Source organism: Chrysochloris asiatica, unplaced genomic scaffold (genome assembly GCF_000296735.1).
Source record: "Chrysochloris asiatica unplaced genomic scaffold, ChrAsi1.0 scaffold00021, whole genome shotgun sequence".
In the NCBI taxonomy this organism is placed as follows: Eukaryota; Metazoa; Chordata; class Mammalia; order Afrosoricida; family Chrysochloridae; genus Chrysochloris; species Chrysochloris asiatica.
In genome coordinates, this window is record NW_006408539.1 from 16,167,003 (window position 1) to 16,191,264 (window position 24,262).

At 42.4% G+C, this 24,262-nt stretch overlaps 1 protein-coding gene across 1 annotated transcript in view; it reads left to right on the top strand.

Annotated features, from left to right (window-relative positions):
* The window catches only part of PHLPP1 (PH domain and leucine rich repeat protein phosphatase 1), a 252,203-nt gene that overhangs the window by 142,322 nt on the left and 85,619 nt on the right, over window positions 1-24,262 (top strand). The window contains exon 5 of the mRNA XM_006837580.1: window positions 16,059-16,225. Coding sequence (XP_006837643.1) covers window positions 16,059-16,225 — 167 coding nt within the window. The remainder of the gene's footprint in view (window positions 1-16,058; window positions 16,226-24,262) is intronic.

A 24,262-nucleotide genomic window follows, 5' to 3' on the forward strand; every position in this document is an offset into this window, starting at 1 on the left:
GTGTGACTCCATAGTGTCTGCAGCCTTCCGTGTGACTCTGTAGCCTCAGTCTTTTGTGTGACTCTGTAGCCTCAGCCTTTTGTGTGAATCCATAGTGTCTGCAGCCTTTCGTGTGACTCTGTAGCCTCAGTCTTTTGTGTGACTCTGTAGCCTCAGCCTTTTGTGTGACTCCATGGTCTCAGTCTTGCTTATTTTATCTTTGTTAGATGTGTTAGCACTTCTGGGAGACAAGTGTTTCCCCATTTTAAAGTCTGTTGCTTTCTTCATGAAGAATCAAAGTGTTCGTGGAGTAAAATCACTGATTGGGTGGTGGTGTGTGCTCATTGTTTTAACTTTTTGTTATGAAAAGTTCAAATGCTCAAAATCTAGTAAAATAAACCCCTAGATCTTTGACCCAGCTTTTCAGTTACTCAACTCATGATCAGTTGTGTTTTATGTGTACACTACAAGCCTCTCTATTTTTATGAAGCAAATTCCAGACATCTTTTGTTTCACCCACAACTATGTCTTTCTCTCTCTCTCTCTTTTTGTGTAATGTATATTATATGCTCAGAAAGACGAACACTCTTTGAAAATATAATCATATGTTTTGTTTCTAAAGGATGGAAAATTCAGGTAACTGTGACCACTTCTACAAATGCTCAGTTCAGTTCACCAAGACTAGCGAGTAGTATTTTATCGCTGAGATAATCATATAGCTCGTGAGGCTGAGGAGAATAGACCGCAGTCTTGGAGAATCAGGCAGACTGAATAGAGTCTCCTGTATTGATTAGCTCAATGAAGATGCAGATAATTTTATTACTTGGCACATTTCACAATCCAGTATTTTGATTTTCAATAGTGGAACGACTGAATTGAAACGAACACAGTGTTTTTCTCTCCTGAGATCTTTGTCTCGGTACTTGCCATGGTATTTTAATTCTGTACTATTGAGTTGAGGGGTAAAGGCACTGTAGTCAACTTTGGGATGTCATATTAGGTTGTGTTCACCCCTAATATGCGTAGTGCAGGCAAGTCCAGGCCACACTTCATGTTGAATTACATAATCAGGTGAAACGATGAGTAAATATTACCCGATAAGAGATAATAAGATATTTGGTGAATCACAATTGAATTTATACTCCCATGTGCTTAAAAATAGTGTTTTTTTGTCCATATCCAATGTGGAGCTGCAGGATAAGCACTGAACTGCTAACCGCAAGATTGGTGGTTCAAACCCACCAGCTGCTCCTCGGAAACCCTATATAGGGTCACTATGAGTCAGAACTGACTCGACGACACTTAACAACAACAAAAGTTGTTCCAGTCGACCGAGCAGAGAATATTTTACTAACCACTTGAGTCAAGGCATCCTAGTATAATAGAATTGAGGGTTCCGACGTGTCTGTTTTATCATTAGATGTAATTGTGGAAGGAATCCTTTAAGGTAACTCTTTTATCCATACAGGGACCTAAAAAGTTCATGGAAAAATGGAATGAAAAGATAATGGTCTTGTTCCATGAACTCTTTGAAGCCTCTTCAAATTTGCCTCTTAATCTGAAGTAAAGTTGAGGAAGTATGTTGTTTTTTGTCAGTGTGGTTCATTGTTTATCTCTCGGAGATTGTGCTGTAGTTACATTGGGGTTAGAGTAATAGAAGGCTCTACCCTTAGTAATGTTCTATCAAGGAACCCAGGACTTCTATGGAAGTCCTCACTTCAGGTTTATATGTGTTCCATAGATAAAGACTCTGGGGCCATTTGATCAAGGACAATCTAGCAAGCCTATCATAGATTGTGGAGTAGGACTGAGATTCTGAGTGAATGACAGAACGTTTTTATAAAAATGTACCCTTAAGCTAAGAAGATCGCCTGTGTGCTTACGTAGTGAAGATACGAGAAAAATTGGGGGATTAATAGATGAGGTAACTAACAGGGTTCAGGAAGAGTTCCAGGAGATAGTGTAATGGTCCTGAGAGGCTTTCAGGCAGAGGTGTAAAGTATGTATAAAGGCACAAATGGGTAATACGTAACATTGTAGCCTTATCACAGTGTGAACAAGAAAAGCTAGAAGTGGTTAAAAAGTCAAAACAAACGGGATCCCGGCTTCCTGCTAGTTTCACTTTACTTTCTTGTGGCTATTTGACAGTTGTTAAATGCTATTGAGTCTGTTCCAACTCCTAGCGACCCAATAGAGGATTTCCAAGGAGCAGCTGTTAAGTTTGAACCGCAGACCTTGTTCAAACTGAACTTGATGTTCTGTGCTTTTCCTACAGCGCCACCCCAGGAAATTTTACTATAAGCCACCAAATAATTACAATATAATAGATTTCTTAAGTGAAATGTCTTAGGAGTTTTCCTTCTCACCAATACAAAGCAGCATTCTGTGAAATTAGGGAATGTAGGAATTCTGATTTTAATTCAGACTTGTTGCTGTTCGGTGTTGTCCGGTCACTTAAGTTCACAGCCACTGCATGTACACTGAGCAGTGCACTAATTAGCTGCAGGATTTTCTAGGGATGTCACCTTTACAGAAGCAAATCACCAGAACTTTCTCTAACAGAGCTGCTGGAGGGCTTTGAACTGCCAGCCTTTCAGTTAATGCTGAGACCTTAACACTGTGCCTCTAGGACTCCTTAAATTTATGCTAAAGATGAAATATTTGGATTGCATTAAATGTTGCTTTTATAATACATAAAATTGTGATAATCTCCAGGGTCCAAGTTAGCAAGACTATTGGAATGATGTCTTTACAGGTATAGTTATGCTTCCTCTGCCCCTGCCATGTTTCCACATTGCTGATCCATTCTAATTGTCTCCCCCTGGGGTGATTCTTGTTTCTGAAATCCTAGTTAGCATATTCTTGAAGAACACATTTTCACTTTAGTTGTAGTCATGTCAGTTTAAAAATATTTAATTTGCTTTTCTTCAGGTTTTTATAATCCAATTTTATACAAATGAAAAATGACAGACCTAGTTTGCTCACCATACTGTAACAAAAGAAGCTTGATTTAGTAAGACAGTGTTGATTTGTCATTGAAACGTCCTCTTTCTCCAGTTCTGTTTGTAACTAAGCAGAGCAGTTGCCCTCCTGCCCAGCAGCCGGGGTAGACTGAAGGAGGACTAAGAGATCTCTTCCAGGCTCTTCTAGTGACCATGGCAGGCTCTGGTGAACTCTGGAAGCTTTTCCTGTACAATTGTTACAGAAGGTGGGAGGGAGAGGCCTGGGCCACTATTACTAATACTTTCAAATGCATGTGGAGTTTGTCAGTAGGATGCATTTTCTTTAATAAAAACATTCTTGGTTTGAGGCAAGGGATTTACAGCTGTGTTTTAAAGTTGCAGTACATTACATTAAGATTGCAAAAGGCCTGTGTAACATACTTATTGCAGTTATCTGGAATGTGGACCTACCCAGGATTTGCTATGTTCTTTCAAAGTGTTCTTTATGGCTACTCCTCGTTGATTTCACATTTAGGATTTGAAAAGGATCTTGTGGACTCTCTACAAAGAAATTTCAGACATCTGTGGTGTGCGATAAGGCGGTTCTTCCTAATTATTGTGAGCTGCAGTCTGTCCCCAGAGTGTTTACTCATTGCTCATCGTTTTGCTCTCCCACAGGACAGTTCTGTTCTCTCTTGATAACTTGTAAATATTTGAAGACTTACCATTATCCCTGTGCCCCGCCCAGATCACACCCACCCACACATGTGCCTTAGCAACTTGTTTATGGTTCCAACCATTCCATCACTTGGCTTCCAGATCCCTTATCTGGCTTCCCTTCTGGGTGCTCTGGTTTGTCAATCATTCGGCACAGAGTATATGACCTTTATTTCCCTCAAGACCCTTTGTCCAAAGTGAAGTAGTTATTCACTGGAGAGATCAACACTAAAATTAGACCCGCCCCCAACTTATTGATAGATCCATTTTGTTAATACAACTGTTTTAACAAAGCACACTAGGGACTCCTGGTGAGGAGCTGTTGGACCAACACTGGACTTTGAATCATAAACTCGGCAGTTCAAATCTACCAGCTGCTCCTCAGAAACCCTACACAGAGTTGCTATGAATGAAGGCGCTTAACAACAACGAAGAACAGCATACTGAAGTGTTGCTAAAGTGACAGCATTAATGCTAACAGCAATAACTGTTTTGATGACTTGTATTATAGTTCCTGTCACTGTTCTAGGGAGCATGGTGGCTCTGTACGATAAGCACTGGACTGTGAACCACGAGGTCAGTGGTTCAAGCCCACCAGCTGCTCCTTGAAAGAAAGATGAGGCTGTCTACTCCCTCAAAGATGTATTGCTTCGGAAATCATATATAGGGTCACTAAGAGTCCTAACCAACTCAGTGGCACTTACAACAACAGCAAAGCACCATTCTAAGACTATAGCAGCTCTGTGAGACAGGTGCTCAGAGGCATCCTGAAGAGCTTCCACTGTCTCCATTTGCACATGAGGGAACTGAGGTGTAAAAGAGTCAAGCTCCACTTTACTTTCTGCAGGCTTGCTTCTTTTCTTTACAGTGGTTTACAGGGAATAAGAACAAACCAAGAGTCAAATAGCTGTTATGATTTACTGAAAATCTCAAAACGAAATGCTTCATATGCACCCTGTGAACACAACCCAGACAACTCTGTAGTGTAGTTCCAGGTGATTTATAACCTAGTGTATTGAATGGAGATGTTACTAAAATGGCTGACTTCTCCGTTGGTCATTGATATTCTTAAATGATGACCAAGAGGCATTTAAGAAATCTGAAATCCCTTATATATCATCAAAGACAGTGTAAATTGGTTTCTGTGTTGTCTAGTTCTTTGAAAATTGGTCTCTTATTAATAGATTAATAGATCACTTAGCTTATGTGAGAAATTAGGTCTTCGTGCCTTGCTTTCTTACATTTGGAACATGAATCTTTTTACCCAGCAGATTTAAACCAATGTCTCCATTATATATTTACATATCCTGGAAGTCCCCCATATTTTAACTGAGTATTCAGTTTCCTACAACGACTCTCAAGGAGTAAATCCTTCTGCTTATTTGTGTGATTTATAACTTAAGAAACAATTGGTATCAGTTTTCAAAGTATCAGTGGACTCTGTTAAACTTACTTGACTTTATATGTTAGACTTCTGATTTAGACATTGAGGTAGCTTACTCTAATAGCAGATTCTTTTGACTTAGTATTTCTGTTACTTTTAATACAAAGTTGAAATGCAAGTGTTTCCCTACTCCTTTGTCAAGGAAATGTCACACTTGGGGAGCCATGCTACTGTGATGTACTACCAGGAACCAACTCTGGTTTTCACATAAGGAGATTGTTTATATGTATTCTGCCAGTAAGGAAATGGGGAAGGTACTCTGAATGCGGATTTGATCTCCACCCAAGCTGAGCTCTGGCTTTTGTTGTTGCTGAGGAACACAATGGGGTTTACGTGTGTGGAGGGGAGATAACTATTAGAAGAATACTGTTGAGCTTTGCTGCCATCTTCTTCCGAGTCCTCTGCAGAGATTCGGACTCATCAGGGAGTGAGGCAGGTCTTCATCTCCAGTTTAGGCTCTGCAGTGAGCCCACTGGTCAGATACGCAGACTTCTCTAGGTATCTGTGGACTCTGTCCAGTGAGGCCACTCACTGTCGGTAGTTGGTCATATTTGCATGGAGCATCGAGCTCTGTATTCTCTGTGCTGTTTGCTGTTAACTGCACCATTGCACATACATGATTGTACTGCAGTTGTCCCGATGTCTGTATTCCAAAGAGGCTGAGCTTTTGAAGACAAACTGCATCTCTTCAGTGCTAGATAAAAAGAATAAATGCACATGGAATGGTTCAGTGAAATTAGCACAGTATACTACCCATTGCAAAGAAAGAAGGTGATTCCTAGTGGAATCTCCTCTTGTATGCTTTCTATGTAGTTTGACCCTGGTGCTCTGAGAACGAGCCGGGCGCCTTTTGTTTTCTTCTCTAGCCTGCAGTTCTCTTCACAGTCTTATTCTTAGGCCCCTTACCTATGCTTTCACTGGTACCTTGCAGCCCATAATCCTCAGATCACTGGTGGTTTTTCTTTTTCTCTCCCGAATGCTCTTTCCTCATAGAATCTCTTCTCCCATTTTTGTGTATTTGTGATCACCTCTCCAGACCTGCCAGGAGTAATGAGGTCTTCATGGACCTCAGCTGGTTTAGATCATGCGAAAATGTGGGTTTTATTAAGTCATTCATTTTGTGTATTCTTCTAAAGCAAAGAAGTGGTAAGGTGCTATAAGTTCAAAATTGGCAGCTTGCTATACTGCTGTTGTTGTTAGGCGCTGTTGAGTCATTTCCAGCTGATAGTGACCCCATATGAAAGAGCAGAACTACCCCCAAAGGGCTTTCTAGATTGTATTCTGTATGGAAATAGATCGCCAGGTCTTTTCTCCTAGGGAGTTCTTTTGGGTTTGAACCACTGACCTGTCAGCAGCCAAGTGCTTTTACCACCTCATCACCAGGTCTTCTTATGAAGACATTGCTGGTATTTATGTCAGAATTAACTCTTAGTAAGCCATGAAATAGATTTCATGAAATAGTAACTACTAAAGGAGCAAGAAATTAGATGGCATTGTGAGTGAAAATATCTAGGGCCGTGTTAAAGCATTTCTTAAAATATCTCTGAAGGACATTACGCCTGATCAACAGAATGGCATTGCAACTACCTCTCCCAAGTCTCCATACCCCGCCCATTGTAAACTCACCAGAACTGTACCCAGACCACACCGCCTTTAAATACCCCAGGCTATAAGAGAACAGACGGGCTCTTGGTCTCCTTTGGTGACTTAAGAGTACCCCCTCCTAGGTTTACTCTCAATAAACCTGCCTGCTGTTGAAGCCAAGACTCTCTCCTTCATCTCTTTCTTTCTTTTCCTTATAATCTGGCTTTTTAAAAAAATATTAAACAATTGCATGTTTTAAAGTAAGAATTACATTTTTATTGAAATTGGAAATTTTTAATTTATGATATGAAGTACTATGTTGTTGTTGTTAAGTGCCGTCGAGTCGGTTCCGACCCATAGCGACCCTGTACAGGGTTTCCGAGGGTGTAAATCCTTACGGGAGTAGAAAGCCTCATTTTTCTCCCGCAGAGCGGCTGGTAATTTCGAACCGCTGACCTTAAGGTTCGCAGCCCGATTCGTAACCACTACGCTACCAGAGCTCCTATAAAGTACTATAGAACTATTGATAAAGATAAAATTGAAATAAGTTGTTCAGATCTTGAGCATAAAGAGGAATAAAGTATATACTGAACATAATGTATTCTCCCAGCTCATTCTTACCCTTAGCACTGATGGAGGTTGGGATTAAAAAGAGGTCAGCCTCTTTTTAATTGTCTGTGGAAGTCCAGTGAACTCCAAAGACTCTCCCTGTAACCAGGGGCATAGTGTCCCCATCACCGAAACCCGCCCTGTGCTCTGAATAGCCCGGTGCCAGTTCCCAGCTCTCTGACTTTACAGACTCAGGATGTTTATGCTGCTGCAGCTGCTCTGGCCAAGCCTTTCCGAGTCCCTGTGCTTGGCTCTGAGCATGCTTTGCACATAATAAGGATACGTACAACTATCCTTATATATAATTATTATGTGAAAGCTGGACCGTAAATAAGGAAGATCGTAAAAGAATTGATACCTTTGAGTTGTGGTGTTGGAGGAGAATACTGAAAGTGCCATGGACTACCAAAAGAACCAATAGATCTGTTTTGGAAGAAGTGCAGCCAGAGTGCTCCTTGGAGGCCAAGATGGCTAAACTTCGTCTCTCATACTTTGGACATATTGTCTGGAGGGAACAGTCGCTGGAGAAGGATATCATGCTGGGTAAGGTGGAGGGTCAGAGAAAAAGGGGAAGACCCCCAACGAGATGGATTGGCCAGGTGGCATCATTGATGGACTCAAGTGTGGCAGCAGTAGTGAAGTTGGCCCAGGATCGGACATTGTTTCGTTCTGCTGTGCATGGGGTCGCTATGAGTCAGTTCTGACTCGATGGCACCTGACAACAACAACAACAACAACTATATAAAATCGAAAGCCCCAAATCCCTCTGCCATTGAGTCAGTTCTGACTCCCAGTGAGTCTGTATATGGTTTCTGTAGCTGTCACTCATTACAAGAGCAGAAAGCCTCTTCTTTTTCCTGCAGAGAGGCTGGTGGATTTGAACTGCTGAACTTGTGGTTAGCAGTCCATTGCATATCTTACAGCACCACGAGAGCTCATATTTTATATATATTTACGTAGTGGTAGTGGTTATGTGCTGTTGCGTCAGTTCCGATGCATAGTCACCCAGTATCAAGTATCTGAGACAATAGATCTTTACAGGAGCTGAAAGCCTCATCTTTCTTCCATGGAGCAGCTGGTGGTAGATTCGAACTGCTAACCTTGTGGTAAGCAGCCAGCTCGTAACCCACGACACTACCAGGGCTCCTTGTGTGTGTGTGTGTGTGTGTGTGTGTGTGTGTGTGTATGTATGTATATAATATGGAGCTCTGGTAGCGTAGTGGTTACAAATCGGGCTGCGAACTGTAAGGTTAACAGTTCGAAACTACCAGCTGTTCAGCAGGGGAAAGATGAGGTTTTCTGCTCCCATAAAGAGTTACAGCCTCGGAAACCCTGTACAGGCTCGCTATGAGACGGAACCGACTCCATGGCACATAACAACAACATACATACATATACATAACCACCACCACCACCATATATATATATATGTATGTATATATGGTGGTGGTGGTGGTTATGTGCTGTGGAGTCGGTTCCGTCTCATAGTGACCCTGTACAGGGTTTCCGAGGCTGTAAGTCTTTATATAAAGAGAGAGAGACCAACAGAGAGACAGAGAGAACAAAGGAATCAGTTATCCTAAGCCTTCATGTGCAGGAAGTACCCTCTGAAGGGATCCATCAGGAATGTGTGAGTGCCATGCTGGTACAAGGGGAGAGGTGGGGCAGTGCAGGGTAGCATTGAGACGCTGCATTGAGACGCTGCTTTAGAAACGCCGCTCCGCTGGACTCGTTTGCTGCGTGTCTGAATATTCTGTTGCTCATGATTCTTATAGTGTTTGTGGAGGAGAGACTGTGAAAGCCAAATCAACGTTTTTCATAGACGGTGAAACCCATGAGAGCCAGAACTGCACTGGACTGTCTTGTTTTCCCCGCTGTCATGGTGTATTGCACTTTTATTGTTCATTTCAGCTGAAAATATTTGAGTGTTCCTTCCTGGATGGGTCTTTGCCTTTCTGGGGTCTGGCTTTCACAGGTTTTCCTGTATAGCTGTCATTTGGGAAAACAGGTGCATGTAGGTTCATTGAAAGGAAAAGACAATTTATGAACCCTAAATTATCAGTTTTAATTTCTTTTTACACACACACACACACACACACACACACACACATCTAGTTTAGCACTGATTTCTTAAGCCCCAGTTACCCTATCTTCCAGAGCTTGAATCCGTTCATTGATAGTCTGTGAGATTGATAGTCTGTGAGATTGATAGTCTGGGCATCAGTAATGTTCTGCAAGTGTTTGACTGCATGGTGGACTATACTTCAGCCCTTTTTTGTTTTGTAGGTTTGCATTGTGAATACAAGGAGGAGACCTGGTAGCACTGTGGGGTAAGCATTGGGCAATTAATTTCAAGGTCACCAGTTCCAACCCATCAGCTGGTCCTTGGGAGAAAAATGAGGCTGCCTGCCCCCCTAAAGATTTATACTGTTAGGGACCCTATAATCCTCTTGAAAGGTTCAAGAGCAAAGATGTCAGTTTAAGGACTAAGGTGCACCTGTTCTAAGCCAAAGTATTTTCAGTGACCTCATATGTTGTGAATGTTGGACCATGAATAAGGAAAAGCATACAAGAATCAGTGCATTTGAATTATGGTGTTGGTGATGAATATTGAGAGTACCATGAACTGTTAGCAGAACAAATAGATCAGCTTTGGGAGAAATACAGTCAAAATGATGCTCCCTTAGAAGCGAGGACAGCGAGACTTCGAGTTTTGTGCTTTGGACATATTATTAAGAGTGACCAGTCCCTGGTAAAGTTGAAGGATCAAGACTCCCCACAAGATGGATTATCACAGTGTCAGTAACAATGGGCTCAAACATAACAATTGTGAGGATAGTGTAGGACTGGGTAGTGTTTTGTTATGTTGTGCATCGGGTCATTATGAGTCGGAACCAACTCGATGGCACTTAACAATAGCAACAAACACCATGAGTCAAAATCAGTTGCTTAGCACTGGACAGTGAGTATTGCATAAAGCTGTGCCTGTTGTTCTAAGGATACTTGATCTACAAGGCCTCTCCTGAATTCTTAGAATAAGTACCGTGAGATCATTTACAGCAACTTAGCTAAATGATGGAATTCCTGGGTAATGCAGACAATTTATGTGCTCAACCGTTAATGGAAAGGTTGGATGTTGGAGGCCATCCAGAGGTACCTTATAGTTGGCAGTCTACTTCTGAACAGTCAGCCATTGAAGACTCTGGGGAGCACAGTGCTCTCTGACACGTAAGTGGTCAGTGTGAGTCAGGATCAACCTGAAGAGAGCTGATGATGGTGGTGGTTGTGGGTGTTGTTAAGTGCCGTTGAGTTGGGTTACAACTCATAGCAACCCTGTATAGGTTTCTGAGGAGTGGCTGGTGTATTTGAACCACTGGCAATGTGGTTAGCAGTCCAGTGTTTATGCTACAGCACCATACCAGTACTCTACTGTTGATGGTGATGGTCATTAATTGGTCAGTGCGAGTATTCTGTAGTCCCATTTAGAGATGAGGAAACTAAAGGACAGATAGGTGAAGTGATTTATCCAAGGCCACATCACTAGTAAGCATAGAACTTTTCTTACACACCCCTGCATTTGTTACACCTTCAGCCTTCAATAGGCTTCAGGGTCGTGTCTTCCACTATCTTCATGGTTTGGGATACAACAGAAATGAAGTAGCATTTGCCAAAAGGACTTTGTGAATTCTTAGGAACTCTGTTCTTTAGCATCTTTACAGGAGCAGAACACCTCATCTTTATCCCGTGGAACAGCTGGTAGTTTCGAACTGCTGACCTTGACGTTCACAGCCCAATTCGTAACCACTATGCTACCAGAAACCCTGTACAGGGTCGCTATGAGTCAGACCTGACTCCACGGCACATACCCATTACCCTTTCTATAGCAAAGATTTGAGACCACTTCTAGGTGCCCTATCTCTTTCCCAGTCACTTCTCATTCATGTAACTGTGTAAGTTTTGTTAGGTACACAGCAGGCGGCATCCCTGTGACCAGTAGGGGACTCACTATGTGAGATAAGAGCGATGAAGGCCCATGATGGCAAAGAGTGATTCCTGGGCAGGGCTTCACCCTTCTGTGAAGTCTATCTGTGGTCTGTAGATGGCTCCCCTGGCTGCCACAGAGGACTCGCTGTCCATCTCTGCGTTGTCTTCACTCCTAAGGCTTAACCTCACCCTGCGCGGACTTCATCTCTTCTTCATTGCCCTAGTCTGAGGGATTATGTTGTTATTCTATCAAGGGCTTTTGTAAGAGCTGCCTTTCTGGCTAAAATCAGACCCTGGCTTGATAGCATACAGTTAATACAATAGGCTGGAACCTCACTCCAATTCTTGATCAGCTTCATGAACCATGTGAACTTGGACATGTTACTTAGTTGCTCTGTGACTCTCTTTAACTCTCATATTTGAAATGGAGGTAAGTCCTTATTGCAGTGAATTCTTAGGAACATTAAATACTGTGTCTACAGAACTTGACAATGTAAGGATAAGCACAGGACTGCAAGGTTGGTTGGAATCACAAGGTTGGTGATTGAAACTCACCAGTTGCTCCTCAAAAACCCTATACAGGTGCACTATGAGTCAGAACCAATTCGACAGCATTTAACAACAGCACACTAACCCCCCAGGTCATCAGTTCAAACCCCACTAGTTCCTACTCAGAAACCCTATAGGGTCAATTTGACTCATGACTGACTCAAAGGCACTTCACCACAACAGTAGCTCCTAGAAGAATGTCTCTCTGTCACAAAGGTCATACCAGCTCATAGGGTTTCCAAGTAGTGGCTGGTAAGTTTGAACTACTAACCCTTGTGATTCAAACCAACCTTGTGGTCCACTGCATATCCTACAGCACCACAGCTATTACATTTTTACTGTTACTGCCTCTTGGGGAGACAAGCTGGCACAATATGTCATCTTGCTCTGAGGCATATACAGGCGACTTTCTGATTTGTTTTTGTTCATTATTTTGGCCGTCCTTATTTTGGGAGGAATCTTAGTTTTAGTAGCTACTGTGTAGGTGGGTTATCACCTCTTTGAATAGCCCAGCTGGTAGAGTTTTTTGTTTTGTTTTTTTCATTTGGGAACCTAACTTGAGTTCTTCTTCTCTTGGTGGTGGGTTCCTGACATACCAGATTGATCTGGGGAGAGCACTTCAAGATGTTGTGTTGTTGCCAGGACACAGGACTGGGCAGAGGCAAGCACTGTACTAGCCTTTTGTGGTCTCCTTGGCAGCTTACTGCCATTATGACATGTTTAATTTAGCTTCTCTTCTAGATGTTCCTGGTTCTCCCACGACTCCCCTAAGACTGCTCTTCCTTGTTGGAGACTTGTTAATGTGTGTTCCTCCCTCGTGTTTCTATCTGGAACAGCTTGTAGTCCATATTGAAGAAGGAATTGAATATAACTTGACGTTTTAATCATTGCCTCTTAGTTGTCCAAAGAGAGTATTTAGTGTGATGTGTTAGTTCAAATAGAATTTGTCTTCTCAAAATCTTCACCACATGAAAGGATACATTATGGAAGTCAGAGCTATTGGAGAGGGATATGCAAGTTGTAAAGTTAGCCTAGTACCTTTTCTTGAGCTAATTCTTTTTGTTCCTGCTTACAGTAGACAAAAGGCCCTGTCCTCAGGGCTTCCTACAGTGTGGACACAAGAACAGATTTTAAATAAGGAAATGAGACTGTTGGCAGGCAGCCATGTCACATCTGTCCCTGGAACTTTTCTTGCTTCCCATTTTGATCGCAGTAAAAGTCACAGTCCTTGTTAGGTGTCACCGAGTTGGCTTGGCCTCACAGCAAGAGAACACAGTGGTGGCCGGTTCTGCACCATCCCACTGCTTGTTGCATGTTTGAGTCCATTGTTACTTCTCTAAGCTACAGAAGATTTAAATCCCAGACAGGGTCTCTGACTGGCCTAGCCTGTAGCATGCTGGCATGCTTGGACCACTTGGGGATTTCAGAGGATGAGTGTTGGGATTGCACCCCCAGGACTCCCTGCCTGCCTACCTTTGTGGCCAGAGGATCGGCATGGTTTGTTTGCAGCTCCGATGAGGACCGAGTGGGTTTGAGGTATGGGACAAGACATGGAGCAGAGATTCTGGGGGGAAATCCCAAGTCTTAGGTCTCCACTCGAGCTTCCGTCTGGACCTGGACAATCTGCCCTCAGATGGTGTGGTGCCGTACACTTATGTAGTGTCAGCTGGAATGCAGTGTCTGAATTGCCTTCGGTTTCTCAAGCTGTGTCCTCCTTCAGGCCCAAGGGGGGCTCCTGTCTCTGTGATGTCTGGCACTTCACAAGATGCTCAACACGTTTTTGAGTGAAGTGATTCCACTGCTTAGCATGACTTCCCTCCTTCCTTTTTATGAACAAGTTCCTGCTAGGATACCACATGAGTATGGTATTTCCTACCCACCAGAGTCTGGCTCTTCTCACAGCTTTTGGGTTACATGGGGGTTATCCCTGTTTGGAACTTTTTTCTTATTATAGGGTTAAAATTTCCTGCAAATTCAAGGAAAGATACAATTGCTTAAAATGCTTATTGAAATCCTTTGAGTGGTGTGCTGTCAAGCATCTTTCACTCCAGTAGCCTCAGCTTTCTTGCGCACGCAGTCCTGTCTTTCTAACCTATAGTATGCCACTGTGCTGCCAGGTCAGTGTTGATGCACAGCGACTCTGTTGATGATTTCCAAGGCTGTAAGTCTTTATCACTGGACCAATAAACAATATTCTTACCAACGGAGAAAAGATTTAAGTTGTCGAGGACTTCATTCTTTTTAACTCAACCATCAACACCCATGGAAGCAGCAGTCAAGAAATCAAACGACATATTGCATTAGGCCAGTCTGCTACACAAGACCTTTTGAAAGTGTTGAAGAGCAAAGATGTCAGCTTGAGGACTAAGGTGCGCCTGACCCAAGCCGTGGTATTTTCAATAACCTCATATGCATGTGAATAAGGAAAACTGTAGAAGAATTGATGCATTTGAGCTATGGTGTTGGAGGAGAATATTGAAAGTGCCATGGGCTGTGAAAAGAACCAATAGATCTGTGTTGGAAGAAGTGCAACCAGAGTGCTCCTTGGAGGCCAGGATGGAGAAACTTCGTCTCTCATACTTTGGACATATTGTCAGGAGGGACCAGTCTCTGGAGAAGGATATCATGTTTGGTAAGGTGGAGGGTCAGAGAAAAAGAGGAAGACTCCCAGTGAAATGGATTGGCCAAGTACCAGCATCAGTGGGCTGAAGCGTGGCAATAATTGTGAGCTTGGCCCAGGACCAGGCAGTGTTTCTTTCGGTTGTACAGAGGGTCGCTAGGAGTCGGTACCGACTCGATGGCTCCTAACAACAACAGCAGTCTTTACAGAGTGGAAACCCCTATCTTTCTCCCGTGGAGCAGCTGGTGGATTCCAACAGTAGCCCAACATGTAACTCACACTACCACCAGGGCTAATATGCCACTGTTGTTGTTGACTGCTGTCAAGTCAGTTTTGACTCATAGTGACCCTGTATAGGGTTTTTAAGGCACAGCTGGTGGGTTTGAATCGCCAACCTTGTGGTTAGCATTCCAGTGCTAATCCTTAGCAGAATATATCTTAAGCACATTTACTTTGGAATACTGCTTTAGCATCAGGGGAATTTGAGTTCCAGTGGGTGTGAAGTGTGAATCATTCTACTTGGAAATCGCCGTGATCCTAATAATGGACTAGCGTTAGTGTGTTTTGGAGTTCTTGTTTTCTGGCAGGCTTTAGAAGTCGGGACTGTCTCTATGCCTGTTCTTCAGATGAGGGGACCTGAGACTGGAGAAGTCAGTGAGCTCATCGAGCATGCTTCAGCCATGTATGGTGGAGCTGGGAGGAGAATCCTCCTCCTGCCTTTGTAATAAAAAGAAAAGACACTGGGAGTTGGGTTACAGGAAAGGAGACCAAGCACAGGGCGTGAAGGAGTGGAGTTCTCTGCCCAAAAGCTTTGGTCAATATGAAAGAACAAGAGGGACAATCCCATGTCTCTGTGAGGAGAGCAGGCACCAAGACACTGTCAGTGGGCTGAAGCCAGAGGCTTTGCCCAGGATACTGAAGAGAATGCTCAAGAGAAACAGGTGCCCACTGCCTTTTCTGTCTCCAGTGTGCCTGTTGGTCCATAGTCTTGAAACCATGGCCATAGCAAGAGTCTTCATTGAGGAGAGCATCAAGCATCTGGATAAACGTGTAGACATAGAATACATTTTAGTAGAATACTTAGAGGAAGCCAAGCAGAATGCATTTATAAGCATCTCACTGGAATTTTGTGGGAGAGGCTGCCTGAGAGGTTAATAACAGGCAGGTAATGTGATCTGATGCTACCAGTTTTATTAAGGATGCGTTCGAGGCCATTGATGTAGCTTTTCTTGGGTCGTGCTGTATGGTTTCATTCTCTATAGAGGTTTTCCTGGTTCCCTTTAGATGCCAGTGTTTGCCTCTCTTCCCTATATTCATTCTAAAAAAAGGCCTGTTTCCTTATCTTCGGATTCTCTTTCCTGGGATGTGTTCAGTAAGATAGATGGAGATTACTGGTGTCATAGCACCTGATAGGACAGTTTGCTCTTTGTAACCTGTCTGCTCTACTGAGTTATTACACACACCCTGTGCTAGGACAATGTTTGCTGTTTGTAACCTGTCCCTTCAGGAAGGATCAACCTTGGCTAGTTTCGTACCAACTGACTACTCTCCTGGTTTATGTTTTGGCGAATCCTGTAAAGTCCTTCTCGGATAAATACATGGTATTAAGTTGTGTTTTTGTCCCTATCAGGTTGCATCACAGCGCATTAGCTCAGTGGACCTCTCGTGCTGTAACTTGGAGCATCTGCCTGCCAATCTCTTCTACAGCCAAGACCTCACTCATCTCAACTTAAAACAAAACTTCCTAAGGCACAGCCCTCGCCTGCCAGCTGCCAGAGGGCTTCATGACCTGCAAAGGTGAGCTGCAGACCTGGGAGGGGCTTATGAGTGGAGAGAAATCAGCTGCTAGTGGTTTCGTGAACATCCTAACTTTTAAAAAACGTAGTCTGTGTAAATAAACCTTTCTCTTCCAGAGTGCAGGGTTGTTGTTGTTGTTAAGTGCCTTCGAGTCGGTTCCGACCCATAGCGACCCTGTACAGGGTTTCCGAGGGTGTAAATCCTTACGGGAGTAGAAAGCCTCATCTTTCTCCCGCAGAGCAGCTGGTAGTTTCGAATTGCTGACCTTAAGGTTCGCAGCCCGATTCGTAACCACTACGCTACCAGAGCTCCTAGAGTGCAGGGTAATGGGACTTTATTACTGAGGATGTTATTTATCAATTTTCACTTAGAAATTTTTTCCAAGGTTCCTACCTTTGAAATGAATGATCTGTGGTATTCAGTAACTGGATAGATCTTTGTAAGAACATAAAATCATATCTATTTCTTAAACCTCTGATAAATCTGTGAAAAGTTAATAATCTTTATCATTTGTGAACTAAGGAGCTCTGGTAGCGTAGTGGTTACAAATTGGGCTGCGAACCACAGGGTCAGCAGTTTGAAACTATCAGCTGTTCCACGGGAGAAAGATGAGGCTTTCTACTCCTGTAAAGATTTACAGCTTCAGAAACCCTGTACCGGGTCAACTATGAGTTGGAACCAACTACATGGCATATAACAACAGGATTTGGTCTAGTTAAATGATCTCTTTTGAAATACAAAAAGGTCAGTTTTTTGTTTAGTTTTGTTTTTCAATGAAAGGACATGTTCTTATATATTTAAGAAACAGCCATGAAGGCCATGTCATCTAGGTGATTAGCATATAGGTTTCAAGAGTCTCATGTCAAATATAACTATATTTATAATTAGAGAGGAAGGGCTGTACTTACATATCTCTAAAACACCTTTTTAAATTTACCATAAAGATTCATCTGCATTATTTTTAAGAGCAATGATCAATCTTGTGTCTGAAGGAAATTAAACTGCTAATGTATTTATTGCAAGAGAATATAGTTGTTTTAAATAATAAATGGTTCATTTGTTTTTAAGTTGACTGTGAAAGTATCAAGGAGCTCTGGTGGCTCAGTAGGTTAAAGAGTGGGCTGACAACCTTGAAGTTGACAGTTCAAATCCATCATCCACTTCTTGGAGAAAGATGCGTTTTTTTATGCTGCCTTAAACATTTACAGCCTCAGAAACCTTATGAAGCAGCTTTACACTATCCTATAGGGTCACTGGAATCCTGGTGTGGCCTGTAGGATAAAGCATTGGACTGCAAGATTGGCTTGAACCACAAGGTCTGCGGTTTAAACTCACCAGCTGCTCCTCAGAAACCCTTTACAGGATTGCTATGAATCAGAACCAACTCGATGGCACTTAACAACAACAACAACATAGGATCACTAGAGTCGGAATCAACCGGATAGCAGTGGGTGGTGGGATCAGACATTAAGCTATGGTAATAAACCATTTCGATTTTGTGTCTATGGTTCTCAACATCCAGAAAAAATAATCCCATGAATGTTTGCTATAAACAGGCATATTAGTAGAAAAGGTATATTAGTAGAAATATGCTGTTGGAAATTGTGTTTTTCAGATAATTATATATATTATTCTTTGATTGTTGATGTTAAATGCTCCCAAGTCAGTTCTGACCCAAAGCGAACTCTTCATAGTGGTTCCAAGGAGCAGCTGGTGAGCTTGAGCTACCCATCTATCTTGTGGTTCAGACCAACTTTGCAGTCCAGCTCATTAACCCACACACAGCACCACACCAGGACTCCGTTATTCTTTGATACCACACCAAAATTTGCAGATGGTCATTTTTTAAAGGATAGTTCTAATGTGGAATCTAAAATCCTCATCAGTGGCCAATGAATATTTTTATAGGAAGGTCCTTTGGACTGTCTTGCACTTTGAATGGACCTTTATACCTATGCATAATATGTCAAATACTGGCTTATTGTATAGGAAAAAGATTCTAAAAGTTAACAGATTTCATTATACAATTTTAAGAAATCACACTTGTTAATACCACCACTGATGTCATCAGAAAAATTTAAATATTGAGAAGTTGTCAAGCCAGCTATAAATACAAGTTTTGAAAGTGTTTTAATTGAAAACTTGAACCGCATTATTGGCAACACTACTATCAGCTGGTTTTCTTCAGGTGCCCTGCTCACCTAATCATTTTTGAAAAATGTCTTGACACCATAGTATGTCCGTCATTCTCTTAAGTAAAACGGTGTCCCGTGAAAATACTGACTGGCTACTAGTTCACCTCACAAGGAGCTCTGGTAGCGTAGTGGTTACGAACGGGCTGTGAACCGCAAGGTCAGCAGTTCGAAACCACCAGTTGTTCCGTGGGAGAAAGATGAGGCTTTCTGCTCCCGTAAAGATTTACAGCCTCGGGAACTCTATACAGAGTCACTATGAGTCGGAACTGACTGCACGACACACAACAACAACAACAACAAGTAGTTCACCTCACAATTCAAAGGGTAGTTCAGTTGATTCCTTAGGCAGTCCATGGCACTTTCAGTACTCTCCTCCAACACCACAACTCAAAGGCATCAATTCTACGATCTTCTACAGTGGTTGCACCATTTTACAGTCCTGTTAGCAGGGTTTGCTTTGAGATACCCACCGTACATCAGTTTGCAAAAGTGCCTTATTCCCGTTTCCTTACCTGGAAAATCAAAACAGAGGTGTATGTACTCAAGCATGGCGACGTGGTGGAAACAACTTCCCTGTACGAGTGGTGATGTTCTTAGGTGAAACTGGCACTGGAATTAAAAAGAAGTGCTCTTGCTGTGTGGGTCAGAGAAGACAGCAGTAAGTATTGGTGGGGTGTATGCTGTCTGTCACTTCCGACTCAGATTCCACAGACGGTTTCCAAGAGCGACTGGTGGGTTTGAATCACCGACCTCGTGGTTAGCAGTGCGGTGCGAATCCTCAGACGCCACAGAAGGACTCTACTGTAAGACTCTGGAATGCTTCATTGAGTAAATCACACGGGCAGTAACAACTCTAATAGGAATAGTGTTCTTACTGCTTCCGATAGCTGATGGGTGTATGAAATAACCACAGTGAGATTCTTGAACTTAGGTTTTAATATGCTTTCTGTACAGAGCATGGAGTCCTGGTGTGGTGCTGTGGGTTAATGCCTTGGACTGAAAGGTCCTTTTAGCCACAAGGTTGGCAGTTCAAGCTCACCAGCCGCTTCTTGGAAACTTTATACAGGGTCACTAGAGTCGGACTGACTCGTCAGCACGTCACAACAACAATGACACAGAGCATGATGATTTGTGAGACAAGCACTGGACTATGAACACCAAGGTTGGTCATTCAAGTCCACCTTGCTTTGTGGGAGAAAGATAAGGCTTTCTACTCCCACAAAGATACCAAAAAAAAAAAAAAATCCTCAGAAATCATCTTATACAGGGTCTCAATTAATCGAAACTGACTCCATGGCACTTAACACAATATATAGAAGAACTCGAGTATGATGCAGGTGCAAGGTTGGCAGTTCAAGCCCATCAGCTGCTCTACTAGAGAAGTCAGGCTTTCTGTTCCCATGACGATTTACAGCCTTGGAAATCCTAAACAGTTGCTGCATTGGAATTAATCAATGGCAGTGGTTTGGTGTGTTCTTTTATGTGTTGCTAACAGTATTTGTACGAGAGTATTAGTGCTTTATACCAGTACTCAGCTTGAGAAAGGGAACATTACTGCAAGCACCCTGGGAGTCACTCCTAGTCCCTCATCCCCGTACCTCTCCTCTCCTTACCCCCAACCACTCTTCCTGACATCTGACACCATCAATTTGTTTTGCCTGTCATTGCAGTGGATCCTAGAGTATGTGCTGTTGTGTCTTGACTGCTTTCATTTGCATACATTTTTTAAAGCATGCCAACTTACATATTACCAACTTGTGCTTTAGGGTGGGTAGTATAAAACCAGGACTCTGATTTGTTTAAGGTGGAAAATTTGAAAGTTTTATACTGCAGCAAGTGGTTTGGGACTTGCTTTAAGCATGGGAGGTCAACTGAGTGGGCACTTGGGACCAAGTAACTGCCCAGGCTGCTGGTGGGCCACCCTGTGGGAAAGCCTGACTGAAGACCTGTTTCTGTGTCTCCACACACCCCACTGTGAGGCTTTAGTTCCCGCCCCCATCAACTAAACAAGACCCAAGGTCCTAAACTGTCAAGTCTTCAAATAAATTTTGTTTATTGTATGTATCTACACACACATAACAATTATGTGTGTATGTGCATATGTGTTTAGGAGTCCTACTGTGGTGCTGTGGGTTAATGCGCCAGACTGCAAATCTGTTTGAACTGCAAGGTCGATGGTTCAAACTCACCGGTCGCTCCTTGGAAACCCTATATAGGGTCACTATGGGTCGGAACCGACTCAACAACACTTAACAATAACAACAACATATGTATTTGTACATACACACACACACACACACACACACACACACACACACACATATATATATATGTATATGTATAAAGTGTATGTATGTGTTTATGCACATATACACATAGTACATATATTTAATGCTAGGAATTAAAAACATAAAGCCTATTTTAGAACATTGTACACACAGGTGCAAACATTAATAGGAAAAGCATTCATGTATCTTATATGTTCATACCGTTAGTGTGGTTTTGAGTGGCCATATAGTTTAATTGCTTGTTTGTGTGTGCTCATGAAATTTATGTTATGCTAAATCCATGAGTATGTTTTTTTTTTTAATGTTTTATTGTGAATTATGTGCTACTTTACATGGGAGAACATTAGTTTTACATTCATCCTATCCTGTATCGTTTCATTGCCATGGTTACAATCCCCGCCATGCATCATCACCCAACCAAAGGGTATACCCTGTAAGCATGCCCCCTGGTCATCAGCACACAGTCCCTCTCCCTCTCTGTGTCTTAAAGTCCCCAGCTGCTCTGTCTCTCCACTTCATCGTCTCTGCCTTCATTTCAGGCATCACTGCTTCTCTGGGTAGGGTCCTGCTCTCTGCTTTTCTCCCTTGATGGTCCCAGGGACCTCTGCTCCTAGACTGCAAAGTGAATCACTCCCCTCCTTGCTACAAAACGTCTGTGTTAACATTTCCAACCCTCATAATCAGTCCTGATAACAATTATTCACTAATGTATCACAAGAGACCCATGTGCATCTCTTTTCATCAGTCCCGCCTAGACAGATTGGATACTACTCAGTGGAGAGTCTACCTTCCTCCATGCCCTCTGGATCTAGGTTCCCTTTTGAAAGCTTGTAAGCCAGTCACTTCTTGCCTTTGTAGCCCCGCCTCCCCCCCATTTTGGGTAGCCAATGTCCACATTGCCCATCCCTGTCTACTCTGTATATGGAGGGGGTGGGAATGATCCTTGCTATAAAGACTCTTTTGAGCTACTGCATCCATAGGTGTAGGTCAAGTGCATCAAATTGTATCAGATTACTCTTTTTTTCCTCTTCTTTCTTCTTCTAGTTGAGCTCTGATCATCCAGTCATTGAAGCCAGGTCAAGTGGTTATTACCTGCAAGTGTGGGTGTTCTTATGAATATGCCCTCTCTTATCAGCTGGACACTTCACTCCCATGAGTGTGTTTTACAGGAAGCATTTTGAGTGGCAAGGCCTAAGTGTAATTGATTCCTGTATTTCTAGCTAAACCTTGAGGAATGCATTATTTGGTCACGGTGCTAAGGCTAACCTCCCGGGAGAAGCGTCAGTACAACACAGTTGGGACATGTAGGCGTTCGGACGATTTCCCTCCACTCTGTGTCTTCTTGGTTTCCCTTCTCACTACAAATGTTCACCTCAACAGAATTCTCTCTTTTAAATTGAAATTTGCTCCAGCAGTCTAACTCTGGAAAGATGACATGCTGATGTACAGACACAGGTCAGCAGTTTCAGAGGGAAAACATTTTTCTTGGATCTACAACTGTTTGTTTTTCCTTTATTGGCATTGGAACACTTTGAGTTCATTTTCAAAATATACAGGAGAAGCAAAGTCAGTAATATCTGGTGGTTCTAATGGTTTCTTTCCTGATTATGTATATATCATTAGTTATAATGCATAATTTCTTCTGCTCTGTTTTATTAGTAGATAAAATTATTATACATTAGAGAACCCAGCTGGTATTTGTATTAATAGTGTTATTATTTGCAGTGGAGAATGCTTTTAAATAAAATGTTTGTAGAGTCAGTGAAAGAGGACAACTTTTTGCTAGTTTGATTTCAAGAAATAGAACTTTCCTTCCCTGGTGGTGTAGTGGGTTACGCGTTGGGTTGCTTACCCTGAGGCCAGCAGTTTGAGTCCAGCAGCTGCTGTATAGGAGAAAGAGAAAGCTTCTGCGCCCAGAAGTATTTATAGCCTCAGAAACCCTACACAGGGTCAGTATGAGGTGGGGAATTAACTCGATGGTGGTGGGTTTGGGTTTTAGTTATATTGTTTTTTAATATGCTAGCCAAAGCAGTATGAAATTATTTACACTAAATTATATTGCAGTTCAAACATTATACTATACCAATAATTTTAACTCTTTTTAATTTATAATTTATTACAGCTTCCTGGGAAGTAACATGGCACTAAAGGATCTGGAGTTTGTCAGGGGCGATGAGTCCGAGAGTTCTCTTTGGTGATACCTGTGGGTTAATGCTCTAGACTGCAAAGTTGGTTTGAACCGCAAGGTCAGCAGTTTAAGCTCACCAGTAGCTCCTCGGAAACTTTATACAGGATCTCTTTGAGTTGAAACCAACTTGACGGCACTTAACAACAACAACAACAACAAATGCTTTTTTTGGAGTCCTGGTGTAGTGCTGTGGTTAATGCGCTGGCCTGCAAGGTCTATTTGAACCACAAGGTCAGCGGTTCAAGCTTACCAGCTGCTCCTGGGAAACCCCATACAGAGTCGCTGTGGGTTGAAACTGACTGGACAGCACTTGGCAACAACAAAAGTGCCTTGTTTAGAAAGAGCAATGTGGAGAGCAAAGTCAGGAGCAAAGCTGGATAGTGTCTGAATGTTTCTGGTACCTTTTCTCACATGGCAACAAGTTTGTCACTTGACTTGAATTTAAATGTCTTTATTTTAATTTACTAATCATTTCTACCTGCCACTTCTAAAGATAGCGTATGTTTTAATAAGTACTTGAGAATTGATGATAATGAAACCCCACACTTTTAAATTGCTTAATTCTGTGCATTGGAAATTGGACAAATTCAAGAAAAATTTACTTTTGTCCTCTCATAGCTTCATAGCACTTTATGTAGCAGTTTAAAAAGAGATTGATTTTGTAAAGATAAAATCTCAAACGTTTAAAAACGTAATGTTGGATTAGTATTTGCCTGAGTGACTTACAGTATAGCCATCGTAAGGAGAGAGTTGACTCAGTTGATCCCCTTTACTTAGTGGTTTTCAGGAATCAGGCCTCCTTGGAGGTCATCCTGCTGCTAGGTGAACCATTAAATAAATGTTGTTGTTGTTGTTGTTGTTGTTGTTAAGTGCTGTCAACTCAGTTCTGACTCATGGTGACTCATAGCAACCTTGTATGAGGTTTCCTAGGAATAGCTGGTGGGTTTGAACTGCTGACTTCGTGGTTCACAGTCCAGCGCTGCTCCTATAGCGCTACACCATTAAATAAATGGTAACGGTGGAGGTGGTGTGTGTCCTGGAGTTGGTTCTGACACATAGTGACCCTACATAGGGTTTCTGAGGCTGCAAATCTTTACAGGAGAAAAAGCCTCACCTTTCTCCCATAGAATGGCTGGTAGTTTCAAACTGCTGACCTTGAGGTTAGCAACCTGGCTTGTAACCACTTTGCCACCAGAGCTGCTTATTAAATCTGTGGTCCCTGTTGAATGAGCAGATGAAGGCACAGTGGTGGGAATTGTCTTTACTTATATGTGAAGTGTACCCTAATGCTTTGCAAGGAGTTCTTGCAAAGGTGTGGTGCAGCGAGATAATGCCCTGGACCACAAGGTCAGTGTGAGCTGCAAGG